This window comes from Anneissia japonica, unplaced genomic scaffold (genome assembly GCF_011630105.1).
Source record: "Anneissia japonica isolate Jap-2015-1 unplaced genomic scaffold, ASM1163010v1 scaffold287987_len96054_cov190, whole genome shotgun sequence".
Classification (NCBI taxonomy): Eukaryota; Metazoa; Echinodermata; class Crinoidea; order Comatulida; family Comatulidae; genus Anneissia; species Anneissia japonica.
Genome location: NW_022715604.1, coordinates 13,614 through 32,176, shown reverse-complemented (window position 1 = coordinate 32,176; position 18,563 = coordinate 13,614). Strand labels below are relative to the sequence as shown.

The 18,563-nt window shown below is 31.4% G+C and overlaps 1 protein-coding gene across 1 annotated transcript in view; it reads right to left on the bottom strand.

Moving 5' to 3' along the window:
* Window positions 1-2,420: 2,420 nt before the first annotated feature.
* The window catches only part of LOC117109292 (homeobox protein abdominal-A homolog), an 18,007-nt gene continuing 1,864 nt past the window's right edge, over window positions 2,421-18,563 (bottom strand). The window contains exon 2 of the mRNA XM_033251561.1: window positions 2,421-4,868. Within this exon, the coding sequence (XP_033107452.1) occupies window positions 4,558-4,868 (311 nt within the window). The 3' untranslated portion in view covers window positions 2,421-4,557. The remainder of the gene's footprint in view (window positions 4,869-18,563) is intronic.

Genomic DNA, 18,563 nt, shown 5'->3' with positions numbered 1-18,563 from the left:
AATAGGCCTAATTCCTTTTATTCTTACATTGTGATTGTAGAATTGATACAAATTTGATGCTTTTATTTTGTTCTGGTTATTATTTTGTTTTGGTTTCATTATTATATTTTCTAAAATGTTATAAATTAAGAAAATAATGACATTTGAAAACTTGTTTGTATATTGTGCGCCAAAAATTCGTAAAAAATTGAAAAAAAAAATAGAACGAACAATACAGTATAAGAAAAAAAAATAACACAAATACTTTATAATAAAATAATTATGTTCCGGGTTCAATATAATATAAATGTGCCATGGAAACATTAGAGAAAATAAATACAAACAGTACAGCAATATAACACCTTATTGGATTAAAAAATGTATTTACATTACAACTGTACAACTAGGCATTTTTATAATCTGAAAACAATCTTAGCATAGCCACATAGGCTTACATGATGAAATTATGAGACATGGTAAAGGGGAATTGTAAACAAATGTTGAATTCCATATTCTTAGAACATACATATCATAAGTTTTAATACCGTAATAAATAAACCCTAATAGTAATAATAGTAATAAATAAGCCCTAATAATAATAGTAATAATAATATAATAATAATAATAATAATAATAATAATAATAATAATAATAATAATAATAATAATAATAATAGAAATAGTAATGATAATAATAATATTTTTTTATAATAATAAAAATAGTAATAATAATAATAATAATAATAATAATAAGAATAATGAAAATAGTAAAAATAAATAAGTATTCAAACGAAATAAGCCAATGCTTAAATAAATTAGATCTTTATACATGGTGAGGATTTGAGATAGATATTTTATACGGTACGTTTCGAAAAACGATGACCATCTCTTGATGAAAATTTTTGCAATACTGTTTGAAAGAATCTTCAATTCTAACCAAATGAATATTAATACCAATAGATGCCTCTACTAATTAGTACCCCGCTTCATATTTCATCACTCATACATTTTTATTATGATTTGCTTTTTCTATTGCAACGATACCTGACATACTTTTTGGATTGTCTATGAAGAAGAAATAAAAATGTCTGACAAATGATGAGTATGGAATTCCTTTTTTTTTTTTTTTTTTATAAAATGACAAGATATTCATATATTATCATAAAAACACAACTGTCGCATAGGAGTTAAAGACACAACACGCATATCAGTCATGTTGGTAATGAGTTTTGACCCAGATAAACATACTACATGAACTGAAATTCTTGTCTCAGCACAATGAAATTAAACTTACGTTAAGTATACTGCTCTCGCGTAAAATACTCTTTACTTACTATAAAGTTTCTGTAAATGTACAACAATGCGTTGAGTATGTTTGAGGAATAACTGTTAAACTCGATTAGTTCCTCCAACAAAGGATGTATACAAATGTATGGTGTTTCTCCAAAATGACGTAGAATCATTATGACAAACATAATTTTTATTTACAGTCTTGGTTGGGGTGCTTTTATTGGGTTGGGTAAAGGCCAACTCAGACAGCGTCGGCCGACGCAGCCCGATCCGATTTATCGTCGGGGACAGTCTTAAGCCGTCGTGAGAACATGTTTAATATTCTACTACGCGACTGCCTCCGACGCACACCATCGCGTCTGCGTTTAACTCACACAGACCCGACGCGACAACAAATCGCGTCAGGCTGCGTCTACGACGCTGTTTGAGTTGGCCTTAAGGGGTTATAATGATGAACATTCACCGTACCCAACAGCATTAAGGTGTTATTAGGTGTTAAATAGGTTTAGATATTAAATGAACAACATAGAGAAAGTAAATTTACTTTCTTCAAATTTACTTTCTCATTGGTATGGATGAAAATTATGCCACACATTTGTGGGCGTTTAGTGAGGTATTTTTTAACATTATCTACTGTGTCACTATTAGGCCTATAATTAGGTCTACAATAATATAAAACCAACATGTAATGGCCTCCAGGATGTTGTAGATGATATCTGCACCGAGGTGATGGTAATGTAGTTTAGTGGTACATCAAAGCGTGCGATATTTGAGCACGAACTATAACCTATACTTTGACCAGAATCAATAACCCGAGCATTTTAGCTGGGTCGAATACTGCTGCCAGCTAATCATCTAGGCTTTGAACACAAAAAATGGACAGTCTTAAATTGAACAAAAATGTCATTTATGGCCATGAATTATGCAATGGATAAATAAACGGGGATATTCAATTAACATCCCATTTCATTTTTTACTTATTTAAAATACATGCACATTGCAGAGGTCATTCTTCTTCTGTGGAAATATACCCGAGATAAAAGAACCTCAAAAAAGCCCACAATGATCCAGAACGGTGAAAGTAGGAACGAATTCAATTTTTCATATCACAATTAACTTGATGTGTCAGAAAAAGTGAGCCGAGGCTTGTGATTGAAGTAAATGTAGTCATTTATTTTGTGCAAAATAAGTCCCAAAATGTATAAATCAAGCGAAAAAACGTTGATAATGATTTCAGATGGTAAGTCCTATATTCTTCTTATTAACGAAACATATCGGGTTTCTACTATGGATTTGCTTAATTCATTTGAAATCCTGAAGCCGGTGATTGACGGCTATTTTTGATATTAATAATTTTGCCGATTGGTATTTGTCATATTAGTAAGCGCTAACATGACAAGAGATAAGGGCTATGCAAATACGAGATTAATTTAGGATCAAAACGGATTACAAGTCATCTTGAAAAATGAAAATGATAATCACGTATTAAATAAGGCCATTGATAGGGGAGGTTGATATTACGTGCCATGACACGCGTACGACATACGGGTGACTCAGTAACTTAGTAACGCAATTGGTTTTCAAACTGTCACCACGTATTATTAACGTTTGTTAATGACGTTCCCAAAATAAACACGCGTGTGACCACGAAATATAATCAGTTATCAATAGTCTTTTCAAAAGTCCATAATATAAATATAATGAATTGGCAAGATCATGCAAAGTTTGCCTATAGAATGATTATTTTTTAGATTAAGTTGAATGAGTATGATCCAGGCCTATTTCTTAGTACACTATATTTGTTGAGTTTCCGTAAAGTTTTCTTTTTATATTCATGCATACTGTAGGCCTGAATGAATATTTACACCAGTGATTTCTTCCTAATGAAATATTTTCTTAATTAATTCAATGAATGTAAACATGTAGCATTGGATTCAAGGTGTTATACTTAAAAAATAATTCTTGAAACAGTAATCTATTCACAACAAACAAAAATAAACAATCCTGTTTTTTTTTTTTCAAATTGCTTAACATTCTTTGTGTTAACATATAACCTAGTCGAATCGTTCAGAAAATAATAAGAGGTAGTTATAGATAGGACCGGCCAATAAAAACAAAAATATAACGTAAAGACAACTGTGGTACGGTATGTAACGATGAATAAATACTATTTACGGCATTTCTAATACACACTGTAACGATTGTTATTATAATGATTATTTCGTAACCCCATCCCTTACCAATGCCGGTGAACTATAAACTATCAACAGGTAGTACCATATCGTTTGTCATTATATGACTGTCATACCCGGTTGTAGTTTCATCGTAATATTCTATATTGCATACAGGCCTAAATATGCCATTTTTCACTAAATTCATAGGTCGTTTAGACATAAGTTCAAATATAAACGTGAGTGAACATGTGGATAATGATAGCAGAGCGCGTCGAAACTTCGACTGGCTCACATTTCAATACTAGGCCTATGTTTTTTTTTCTTTTTTATGAGCTCTCCGTCCGTAGTTACATGTCATGCGCATTATCAAGTCACCTAGTTAGACGCGTTTGCTAAAGGAGAAGCTTGGTTAATACTCTTAGTACGCAAACGCAAAAGGGTGACGCAAACGCAAGCCGCAAGTGTTTATGTCACATGCGAAAAAAATAAACGTTCGTCAGGCCGCGTCAGCCAACTTTTATCTGGTTTAAATTGAGACACGTCAATTTCAAGTGTTTTCACACTGGGTGAAGCTTATGCATTTCTTGTCTTTGCGTTGAAAGGCGTCTAAATTACCTTGAGATGAACCAAGCTTTAGAACAGGCCTATTCGCACTCGTTAATAAAATATAGTGAGGCAGTCGACGTACAATCTCAGACACTGGGCCTTCACGCTTTTAAGTCTATTCGTTTACCAACGAATTTAACGAAACTATGACGGACGAGTTAGGCCTACTTCTGTCATCGTTAAATATATACCATGCTCACACTGTGTAAGGCTGCATACTCAATTGTTTACCATTCTTATCGACTTGACAACTATGTCATTGGCATAAAAACATCTGTCTAGCTCAATAAAACCATTCACAATAGTCTTCGTTGCGAAACAAATGTCTTTGCATAAAGAACTTATGTTCGTATCTCGTGTTGCCTATTACACCAAACAAGATGTTTTTATGACCGGTATGGTAATGATGATTTAAGGGTAGGAATTAGCGGGTAGGCCGAAAGAAGGGTCGACTGCCTAAACCCGTGTCGAATAAACAGGGTAACCTCGGATGCGCTTCCCGTCGAACATCAACACGAATGAACGTCACCGAGATCCTTCCGATGACTTAGATGGTGCTCTGAGGACGTTGTCATCTTCTTGTTTTTGTCATTCTTTTCCTTTTCGTTCATTTTCTTCATCTTCATTCGTCTGTTTTGAAACCAGATTTTGATCTGTCTCTCTGTCAGGTTTAGTGTTTGTGAAAGTTTGGCTCGTCGATCACGTGTTAAGTACATGTTCGACTGGAATTCACGTTCTAGTTCGAAAATCTGTTGTTTAGAATATGGACGACGTTTTGTCCTTCTTGGTGTAGTGGTGAAGAGCAGAGGAGCAGCAGGACCTAAAAGACAAAACATGTGAATGTTCTTATTCATTTTGACAACATAGGCCTACACGGATTTCATGAATGATTAAATCAACTACAAAGTGCCTAAAGCGAATGGCGCACATTTTATGTCAAAATATAATGCAAGTAAAACAGAACTCGATTACGTTTTTGCCTCAGGGAAAACAATACAAATCGATGCTTACTCTACCTGTCATGTTATAGTGCTGAATGCTACGTTTCCAGATGCTTGCGAAAGAAATATCGGGATTTTTTATTAACCACCAAACGCAAGCTCGGTGGTCGAGTGGTTAAGACACCAGGCTAGTTAACTGGAGGTCGTGGGTTCGATTCCCATTCGAATCACTTGCGAGATTTTTCTTGCAAACAGTAGGGAACGTACTGAGTATTCAATACTATAACACTTCAGGTAGGGTAAACATAGATTCGTAAAACGGATCTCATATGAATAACTTTAATCAACTACAAATTAATTAAAGTGCCCAAAGCAAATGACAAACATTCTATGTTAGGAACATAATACAAATATATTTCAGCTAAACCGATTATCGTTTGATGTTTAATTAAGCTCGAACAGCCAAAAATAGCTTAAAATACCAAGAATTTTCAACTTTATAATTAATTCTATGCATAAATTGTGTGTAGCGTATGTTGCTATAGGAAAAGGCAACTGTTCAGTTTTTGATATTAGACAACAATAATACTGATTTAGCCTATTGTGTTTTGTGTTCCGATACCGATTGTAAAATTCCTATTTTATTCGAGCGTGATATTGAAAACAATTTTAACAGAGTGAAACAGTTATCGAGTTCTTTTCAATCACAGTTGGTAGATAGGATGTTACACCACATGTTATTAATGCTATTGTGTATGAGAGGCCCACTGATTTAGGGAAGCAGACGGCTCCGTTCTCGTCTACCACTAGTTACAAAAGTTTTTTTGTTCTCGTAAACTATGGGCAAGGAGTCTCGGTTGGTCCCCGATTTCAATGAACGGACTTAAAAATCGACCTTAGGGTGACTTTTAGTTCTTCCTATTATTCCCGAACACGTAAACAACAGGTATGACATACATTTTCGAAATGTTAATGAACTTGACAACGTAATGGCGGTAAACACCGGAGAGACGTGTAAATATGATACAGTAGCAAGCAGGCTAAAAAATGTTAACAAACCTATGACGCTTTCTACATCAAAGAATTAGTTGGAGACTGTACTTTCAAAGTAATTTTATAAATACATTTTTATATAAATAATAATAAAATACCATGGGCTGCTCTTTTTTTTTTTTTTTGCTAATTCTGTTCAAAATACAGTATACAGTATTGTGTGTTGTTATAAATAAATATTTATAATATATTAAAGATATTCCTATATATCACCGTTAATAATATTATTATTTATACCGTAATTAATATTATTTCGTTTCATTTAATTTTATTTATTTATTTTGACACATATTAATATCATTATTTTCACTACAGATAAAGTTGCGCATACACTTCCAGAGGATGTAACAATAGCCTACTTTCTGGCCTTGATATCAAATTTTTATAGAGCAATATACACGATGATTGAACGCATCGGACCATGCTATATTCGAAGTGAATTGGGGCTAATAAAACTCAAATAGGCCTATCATATACTTCAAAGGCATTATTTAATGTTTGATCTGAAATCGGTAGTGAGTATTGTAGCCATTCTTCATCGTCTTTACTTGTCAAATCATTCGTAAAATTTTAATGTCTTGTGTACAATACAGAACACAGATTCACTGGGTTTAGTACCGGTATAATATAATTACGGCAAACAATTTGAATCGTAAAATTACTAGTATTAGTAGCCAAAAGTAGCAGAATTAGTAGTTAATAGTAGTAAGTAGCAGTAGCATAATAAGTAGAAGTAAAAGTGGTAAGTATAATAATATATACACACACACACATACATACATATACACATATATATATACATTTATTATATACACACATATATATATATATATACATATATATACATACATATATACATACATATATATACATATATATATAAACGCATATATATGTGTGTATATATATGTATGTATATATATATATATATATATATATATATAAAATATATATATATATATTGTTCGCTGTCTCTTATACACATCTAGATGTGTATAAGAGACAGTATATATATTTCGCCCTCCAACTCGAGACCATCTGTAGAACCTGAAAATTTGGGGTGGTCTCCAGCTCCAATTAATGGGCTAGCTTTGTGTTAAAAGTCTCGAATTAGAGGGTGCACTGTATGTGTGATATATAGGCTTAATATGTCTATATACACATACGTAGTATATATAGGCATATATGTATCCTATTGAACGACAAGCACAATGAGACGGACAAAATGCACACAATACGAACAAATTACTACTGATTTATACAGTAATAGCAACTCTTTGAAACTTGTTTTCATTAGTCAACAAGAAACTAAATGCTATTTAATTTCGTATTGGGCATCATTAACAGAAATACATATTCTATATTTTAGTTGATAACATTGAAGAATAAAAAAAAAAACAATGAGATGATAGCGACGTCAAATATTACAATTATTATCTTAACCGAGTGTAGGTTTTCCCTGCGGCGATGTTAAGCCGATAGCATAGTATGAGTCTCTAAGCACTTTCAGCCCAATTCAATCTATATTCTATAAAATGACAAGTCGTCATTAGCGGGTATAAGGTATTGACTCCCCAACGAATTTGTCTATACAGTAACTATACACTATTGACATACGCGTCGTAAACTGAACCAGACTAGTTGCAGAACAACAGCCCCTGAGATTATCACAAAGCAGTCGAGGCTATCGACGAGTACTATATTTTTAATATGATATTTTTTCAGTCGATTTTTAAAACTTATGACAAAGAAGTAATGCTATTGTACTTAACGTATTTTTCTTCAAGTTATATAAATGTTTTCAATATCCAATCCTTGTATTAGAATATAATGAAAAGCAATATATTGTGGAAATTTTATGGATATCATAAAAAATATCTACAAAGTCCTTTTCATTATATTGATTGATATAATAACTTGCAATATTATACTTCATTTGTTGTTTTTCTATTGTTGAATTTTTAATGGTTTTCAACTATATTACTATAGGATTTGTTTTCATTGCGAAATGTTTCCCTATTTATTCCTGTCAACACTTTTTAAGAACGCAAATTTACTATTTTATATTTACCTGAATTTATATTTGATTGTAACTATTACATATAGGCTACTTTCTGTGTTGGAATGTGTTTTGTATTACTCAACTTGTTGTGTCGTCAGGAAATAATGTATATTTGTTTGAAAGTACATTATTTATATTTTTGTTTGATTACTTATTTTATTAAGCAATATAAGCCTACATTTATAAATATGGGACTATTTAAATAGGCTTATTATTAGTATCTTCAAAACTATACATGAATAATAAAATGGTACGAATGAATGACTAATAATCTATAAAGGCCTATAATAGGCCTACATGGCTTTTATATTATATATATTGAATTGTTATAATTTTATTTGACATATTTATCGAATTATTAGAGCAATTCCATGAGAAATCTAGATTTAGTATTCAGAAAATTATAACATTCTGGTCACATACTGCGATATAAACAAGTGTAGCGACGGTGATCGAGCGTGAAAGTCTGCCCGTCACTAATCTATTACAGTACATTATCTTGTGAGATAACTAACACCAGCGTAATCATATGCCTCTTGCTTTGACACATTCAGAATGACGACGATTATTGTCAATATCAGGTTGACTGCCATACAAGAGGTGAGCGTCCATGCGGAAATATGAACACGAGGAGAAATTGGCAATTTGGCAATTCCTATTTTCTATAATCCCACCCCGTTATGTATTTAACTAGCTAATGTGTTAAGTATGTTATTTGGGGGAATATTCTACTCGGAGAATATCGTCGAGTGTGGCAATTACGTCCGCGACCAACCATCACTTTTTGATCTTTTAACCTGTGAGCGAACTGATGTTCATTTCAGTCTGCTATGAGCTTTATTCTGTCGTTTAAACAATTATCGTAATTGCCCCCGATGATATTTTTTTCTTATGTCTTCTCATCTGAGATTCGAACAGCCATCCGTCAATGCAATTGCTGGTAACAATTTGATTTCATTTAAGCTTGGATGAATCGTTTCACAATTAGGGGGAATTTGGTAGTAAAACCTATACTGCAAGAAAATAATTACGAATTAAATAATTATATGGCCTAATTATATATGCTAATATAATATGATAATTCAGTTTCTCATTTTATTATGCATATAAATAAACGCACCTGATAGTAACTTTGTAAGGAGAAGGTACTCCTTCAGTGATATATAAAGATATACATTTTGAGAGTTTTGAGTCTCAGTAGTTAATCATCACACATTATTAAGTATTTGTAGTTTTGGGTTTTATATAGATTACATAAGTAACTTACACTAGGCTTTAAATTTCAATCTTCCCCACTGTATATATATATATATTATATATAACCATATATATATATATATGTAATATATATATATATATATATATATATATATATATATGCCTATATATACATATATATATAACTTACATTCTAAAACTATGGTATTTTTTAATAAATGGACATTGAATCACCTTATGTATGTATGTATATGTATAAATATGGGTGTATATATGTATATGTATATATTTAAGTACATGTATGTATATGCCTATCTATTTAGCAAAAAAAAAATCACATCCCATTTTTTGGTTGATGATAAAGCAATCTTCATTTTGCGGCGGTTTCGGTAAAAGATGCTGAAGGCCAGGGAGATCGAAAATTTCGCCTTCATGGTTCAAGTTTCTACAAAGGCCTATATCTACCTAGGCATATCCATGTCTTTGTCCTTGCGCTGAATGACTGAATAAAAAATACGTTTTTCTAGCTAGCGCTTTATTATAACTTTTGTTTGTTACGCGCACACATACTGTCACATGTATAAAACGCGCGAACACTCTTCCTATCCATTTTTAATACACATGAACTATTTATTTATGATGGAAGAATAGGGATTTATGATACTGTACGTACAGCTGTCTCTTATACACATCTAGATGTGTATAAGAGACAGTGCAAAGACTGACTGAAAATGGTAAGAAGAGGAGGAACGTCCACATACTTCAGTAAATTGGAAAACACCAAATGGAGATGTTGCATTTAGACGGAACCTCATAACCATTAGGCCTATGTGTAGATATGATGCATTGTCAATACAGCTATTGGAGTGGTGGAGACGGGGGGATTAGTACAAATCTCTCTTTCTTTATGTAAACGGTCGGGCGTTATATATGACGACCGATTTTTAGTTACCTTTGTGGACACGACGGCACACTGTGTCTGATTATTTATTACTAGTGTTTCAACTTTTCGCAGAGAGATAATCAGTACCGTGTAGAAACGAGTAAAATGCCTCTGTATGTAGACCTAAACATATAGACCTACAGTATTTCATGGTAATTAAAGATTCATCACTTCCTTCGTTTAAAATAGAGTATACAACAATAACAGATATATGACTAATTATAAATTTTCTTTTATTCTCCATTGGTACTATATCGAAACACACGACAACATACGATATTAATAAGAGTGATGAAAATAACAATGATAATAATAATGCTCAATAACAATAAAAATAATAATAACTAATTTTTTATTTACTGTATTGTATGTATTTAATTTATAATAGGCCTAATATTAATATCATATATAGGCCTAGTTCTGTATGCTGAAACACACAATTCAAGTAAATTGTTTGTCGATTCACGTGATTATGTTTCAAGGAACTAGTATAAGCAACAACTAGGAGGTAGACAAACTTGTATAAAGTTCATTACACATCTAAAAAAATATTCTAGCTTCAATCTGCGCATGCTCATATTGGCAGCTGCAGACGAAGAGGTCAAAACGATATATGAAGTACATATCCCGATACATGCACAACAATATCCGCCCGTGTTTCAATTGTTATGCGTAGTTTATGTGATTTTTGTAATTCACAAAGACGAAAATGCTGCTATGATGTAGGCTGTATGTGTTGAGATGTTTCTGTTAATATTGCAATCGTATTCTAAAATCTCATGACCGTCATTCAATGGCCGACACTGATGAAAACTCAGTTGACAATGAGAGGGAACATAAGTACTGGGATGCCACTGTGCCGAACAAGTACTGTAATGTACCGTATAAGTCGGCCTTTTTGTTACGGAACTTGACGATAAACGTAAAAAATAATAAAATAATACAGTCTATTTTAATAATACGCCTAAATGCTTAGCTTGTTTTCCAATGAAGAGACCTCGACGAGCATTCTAGTGGCTGGGGAAACAACAAAGCCCACTCACTAACAGACAAATGTGTGCTCCTATCACTAAAAATAAATCATCATTTGAATTACTTACTTTGTATGTAGTTAATAAGTCATTAGCTTCCAAATACAATTTTAAATTAAAATTAGAACATTTTAAATTGAAATTAAAACAAGAAATTGAAATTAGAATAAGAAATTCGATTCCACGACAATTGCAGGCGAACAAAATACTGTATTGTTTCTATACTTTTTTGCATTGATCTTTCGACTTTAAATTTACTGCTAACTAATAATAAGGATGTTCGTAGTAGAAGTTTAAATGAGCAAAAATATAATTGTTTCGATATGTCTCATAGCAATTTGATAACTTATTTGATCATTTTGAACGAACAATTCAACGTTTTAATTGAGTTTCAATAGTTGTTGTAAACATAATATATAAAATATGTATAATATAGGTTTAAATTATCTTAAAATATTTCTCACGTGATTATATTACCAGGAAGTACCATCTAACAACTACAAAACAAACACACTACAATCGTTTAGAATTTTGAAAGCGAAACATAGAATTGGCATACAACTTATATTCGTACACGCTGGTCCTAAATAGTTATGACGACGAGGAAGACCGGAATCGTTCCGGGGTAATGATCTCCTTCACATACTAGCCTATAATTATTTTGTGATTCATATCTGCCTGAGCATATATAATAATAAACGCTATTAACCCTCTAGCTATATTCTCACATCCAGTTGACTGCAGACCATCCGTGGAAAATCTTTCTTTCGAGGTACAAAACTGGTAGGCCTATACATCCTGGTATTATTCATTATTCAATACGAGTATTTATCGAGCGTAAGATTATGTAAAACAATATTAAGTTGAACAATGTTGGTTAAGACCATTTGATGAGGTGTGCTTACTATTACACAATCGCAGAGGATCGACAGTAGCTCTACAATGACCCTGGCCGGGTCATATGGGACTTGGTCAACACCAAAATAAAGCCAATCAAATGACTAATGAGGCAAGTCGTTGTGGAAAACGAAAGCTATTATTTATTGTTTTTTAGGATTAAGATTGTATCATCACAATCCGCCAAAATATGTAAAACGAAATACAACTATGGGGTTCACCGATAAGTTTGACATAAGATAGTATGAAACAAACTCCGAAAAAAGTGATACAAGCCATTGTTGATTCAACTAAATACGCAAAATGTCAAGAAAAAAAATATGAGGAAAATGAGATGTAATTTTATATGTATATTATTGTTATGTTAAGTCATTATTTCATTATTATTATTATTATATTATTTTTTACTTCATAGGCAGAATAGAAAACTTTGTAGAATTTTAATTTCCACATATTAAATTTCGCCTTTTATTGTTTGCTAAGTGCCTATTTTTACGTCAATGACCATCAACTCGTCTTAATTAGGCCAATTATTATACTTATTATTATGGGATATATATATATATATATATATATATATATATATATATACCAATATATTGATATATATGATGATGCCTATATGATATAACATTAATTATAATAGATGACGATTTTGGTTTGAACAAGGATTAAGCCTATATTTATGATAGCTATATATTATTCATTAATTGAAGATAAAGTAGGCCTTGTAGGCCTATTAATTAACTGCATAGATTATAACTAACGAAGAATGTGATTTGTGTAAATATAAAACTGACATTAGATTAAATGCGCAAAAGGGACAACGCTAGAAATGTAACGAATTCTAAAAACATCACGATACTTCTCAGCGATGGTAATTACAGCGATCCAAGGGAGAGTATGAAATTGCTTAAAGCAGGCTCAATCATCATGTGCATAAGTGTTTAACGTATGATTATACAACAAGTGATGGATTATTCTTTTCATTACAGATGTCATGTTAATATGTTGCAATCATGTATTTTGCCGATGACAACACAATTGATGGATTTCTATAACAATATAATTGATATAAATAATCGAATAAGAGGATAATAGAAAAATGATTGATTAAAATAACTATAATAATAATAATTATTATTATTAGGCCTTATGGAAAAAGGTAAAGAAAGGGAAAAGATGACGAAAAGAAAGGAATAAGAAAAGAACAAATTTAAAGAAAGAAATATGAAAGATCAAAAGAAAAAAAAAATATAAAAAAGTACTACAGGCTCTGATAGGGTGAGATAAAACAGAAAGAAAGAGCCTAATTAAAATGAAAGGAAAGAAAAAGAAAAGAAAATATTAGATAAATAGAAAGTATAATAAAAGAAGACAATATCTATAGGCTATTATTATTATTATTTATTATAATCAGGTCAAAAATTATTAGAATTGTTTATAGTAGAATGGTATTATTTTCAACTACAGACATAAATATAATATACGAAATATTGCACAATGATAACACAAGGTTAAAGTTCAATGGTTTGCCCTCTGTTTCCAACTTGTCAAAGTACACATGTTTACCCGATGTAGGGAGACTAAAACAGGCAGCATACTTCAACTAAAACAAATACAGGTACTCTTAAAAATAAGCAAACAAAACAAACGACTTGCTACACAGAATCGCAAAACAGCAGAATTATATCTTCATGGTATCTCTTCCAATATTTCGTTTAATTATTGAAACACGAGTAAAGCTTAATTATTTTATAAATTGTTTTCGTTTCGTTACACAGGTCTAGGCCTAATGATGATGTTAGCTTTGTTCGGGATCAATAACAACAGCAAGAACAACGATAAAAATAACAATAAAAATAACAATTAAAAAAAATAATAACAATAATAATAATACTATTTCTACAGCACTTTTACATGCTTGATATCAGAACACTTTATGTTACTTAAGAGGAAATAAACAACAAAGGTACCATAGCCGGTTGGGATGATGTCTTTTTTTAAATCGACTCGACAAGAACTGATATAATGCTCTGTCCCTCACAGTAGTATCTCTGCCAATTGCCCAAAAATTATCACATATAATAGCCTATTTATGATAAATCTTATACTGTAGTCCTACCCGAAATTGCAATATTACAACGTCTGTGGACTGACTGGTCCATCTTTATAATGCCGTTTATCACGGTTTATTAAAAAGCCGAAGGACCTGTAGACCGTAATAAGAACCCTACTTTCGAATAAAGTTCAAATTCACCGTTTCAAACATGATATCTGTGCACATTAGTTAAAAAAGGCAAAGTAGAAGAATGGCGCCAATTGAACGTTACCTCCTTCAGTCAAAACTAAAACATAATCCGGGGAGGATTAAGTTTTTGAAAGGTAATTCATTATGGTTCATGATTACACTGGATTCTCGACTTTTTTTCTACTGTAATTTGGGCTCTTTGAAAGATTGTACAGACAATATTAACTTGCACATTATTTTATAGTTTTGTTGCAATCTCAGATAATAACATAATTACGCTTTAGAGTATCATTGGACAATGGATATTAGACAACGCACATCCGGATCGAAGTCACAAGCCCGAATAAAGAACCACTTGTTTCTATTTACTAAACCTATTTAGTGCGTCCGAGAAATGACGGATGAGCAGTTTGTAAACGGCTAGGCCTATAACGATAATGAATATTGAAGATAACTTTGAATTACAGATGCGTCGTATTCAATGCCGCTCGTGTCTTATGTTTATGCATATCCCCCAAATAATTTAGCTTTTTGTTTAGGGAGAAAAAAAAAAGATGTATTCGTTGAATAGCGATAACATTGATAAAGCTTACAATTATTTTTGAAAACTACTATGCAAAATGAAACGTTCACCTTGTGTGATGTTCCCAGGTAGAACAAAGGATAACTAAAGAAATATAACATCTGCTATGGTAGCGGTATTGTATCGAGATTCATCTATCACAACCTTATAAGTTCGCATGGCCTTAAAATTCAATAGAAAATTTTAATAAAAAGTACCGATATAACAATACTATGCAAACTAATGGAATTTTGGCAGAATGAACTATAATGAACTAGCTAATAGGCCTAGCACTATTTTTTATTGAAAAAATATTGATGAATTTTATGGGTTAAGTCGTTGGTTCAATGGTGTGTTCGAAATGTCACTCTAATTTTAGAAAGGCCGATGTTATCTTTTTTTAGAATATTACTAATCTCTTCATTACTAATGACTTAATAATCATTATTAATCTGATTATTAAGTTATTTTATTCCTACGATTTTATTCTACAATTTGTAATAGGCCTATAATACATAGATTTACCCACAAGCAAAGAAAGCATTAGTCCTACACATACATCAAAAGACATAAGTACAGAGCTGTTCCTTACATAAATAGTCTATATTGTTGCGTGGTAATAAATAACAAAGAGATAATAACGATGGTTACATAAATAATATGAAAATCAAAGCAAAGATTTAGCTAATTTTATACATCATTAATTATTGTATTAGGCCTTTGGCGTTCAATAAGGGCAACAGACGTCTTTTGCAGTAGGCCTACAACCCACAGTACAAAATGTTTAATATTATGTTTCCAAGGGAATAAGTTCACTGTTTGTACATTATTATTCCTTTAAAGTTGTGGAACATTTATATAATCTTTTAACGATTCTGTTTTTTAAGTTTCGAAAGTTAGGCCTACATCCAGAAACAGAATATCAAGTTCATAGTAATAACCAAGAAACAGTGATGTTCCCTGGTAATAACTGTAAAATGAATACAAGTTATCTGTATATTCTAAAGTATCATTTACATTTATACCATTTATACTCACACTGATGCATGAAACAATGAATAGACGAGATCGTATCAAGAATACAAATTCTTCACATCTGCGTATGTGATGGGACGTCACATATTAGCCCTAGGCCTATATTTTGCCCTATGAAAGAACGACATAATTAAAGACATATCTGTAAGGCATATCATTATTATAAATTCCGGTCTAATGTTCTCGACGATTAATAATTTGATAATGAGTCGATCAGATAGTCAGCCAAACGTTAAACAATGTAGTAATGTATTATTAGCATTGAATTAGGTGCATTTGAATCACAATTATATGGGCCTAATTATAACATAGGCCTATATTAATTTTCTACTATTGTTAGGAAATCTACTAACACTAGTCCATTTTTCCATAATACCATATTCTTCTACTTTGCCATATACAAATCGTGGTTGAACAGAACACATAAATGGCAACGATATTGATTTAAAACAAAATAGAAAGCCCGTTGGATAATGGTAGGATTCTAGATTTAGTATTAGAATAAAAACGAATTATCAAAACCAATGAGAATAATAAAAGTAAATATGAAAAAAATATAGTAGTTGTAGGACAATCTAAATCATAACATTGATTCAATCAGTTTCTTCAATTTATAAGCAAGTACTTGTACTAAGGCTGATTGATCTCAAATTATCGGAGACAAAGATAAGACATGTAATAAGTGAAAATCAGAGTCCTTATAGAAGGTGGTGATGAAGTTGATGATGTGTAAAGGACTTTAGGATGTCGCATCAGTACGCGATATGATGATCATCGTCTTGACAGTTAGATTTAATCTTCGATAGTAACCAATGAAAAGCTTTCACATTGTTTATCTGAACAATTATATATAGAAAACAATTGTGTTTTAATTTAGATTACCGTATATCAAACATTTACTGTTTGTGAAAAACTTAAACAAACATTTTTAAAGAATCCAGAACAAGCTACCACCTTTTCATAGACCGAAACAATTCGGTTTTCGATCATTTACAGATATTTTAATATAAAATTAATAGGCCTACTTAGCTTGTTTACCATCCATCTTAAGGATCAAAGAATATCGCCACAGTAATACTACAGATCCTATATATATATTCTATTGTATCTGATAATTTGCGAAAAAGATATATTTTTTGAAAGTCAAGGGAATTTTGTATTAAAGGTTTATAATTGAAAATTTAAAAAGCGATACAGACTTATTAAACTGAGAGTGTGATATGATAATTCTATTTTGGATTTTAATGGTACATGTAAATATTTATTAAGCACTTAAATCGTGTTTATGACTGCCGGGATAAATTGAGGAGACGTTGAACTTAATTCAGATGATCTAGATTGGGCTAACTATTGTCAAATGTATAAAACGCATTTCTAAATAGACAATACTAAATAGAAATAAACGATTGAATATATAAACAAAGAAAAAAAAAGGATAAATAAATGAATTAAATGAATAAATATCCATTCTGTATGTGGAGTTTACTCGTTATTGAGTGAGATTTTAAATAAAACTAAAATAAAGTAAAATAGACTGTGTACTGTAAAACAATGCTAAAATACAAGTTGAAATTTTACAAGTTGAATTTTTCATTGCATAATATACAAATAATTACGGATGTCGACAAAATTGAAATGTTTTGCGTGTTTTAAATCAACCAACATTCAAGAAAGCTTAGAAAATATCACTTTTGCTTGATGAGGCTCAATTAGGCGAAAACACGTCACAGAAAATGAAATATTAGTAGCATAGCTGCTGGAGATATTTACAACTTCGTGATTAGCTGTACCCTACAACTCCCTCAATCGACGCGTTACTAATTGTGATCAATCATAACCAAGATAGTGATGTTATCCGACAAAAATATTTCAAATTATCCTTCTTAGAGAAAATTTAGATTCAGAAACCCTATGTTTGTAACTGATAATAGATTATTTTTTAGGAAAGTTTTATATTATATTGAAGGTTCGTCGAAAACATTTTGCGTCTATAAGACTTACACTAAATATAAAATGACTGTTCATATACTGTAGGCTTATATTATCGAATCCACTATGATATACAGAGGTGCAAGTTATAGTATTTCACTAACGAAATAAACAATATATATATATATTAATATATAAGATTAAACTGTTTTAACCATACAACTACAATATTATTTTTGGTAAAATAATATTTAAATTATTATGGTAGTGGTTTACGATATGATAAACGTAAAACAATGATTAATTTAGAATTGATTATGATTGGTGAAGGTTTGATCAGATCATTTAAATACTATGATGTGGTTTTACGGCAAGACACAGCAAAGTGGGAAAATGCAATTAATAAATAATAATTAATAAATATCATATATAATTCGTTATAATAAATTACTGTTATCAGTGGATTTGCATGGTTACTAATCTTGTATATTTTTAATAGAATTATTTCCGTTTAGTGGGGAACGTTTTCCAGGAAACACTGACGGTGCATCTAATCCATCGAAAGATCTTACGAGGTAGACCCACTGGTGCTA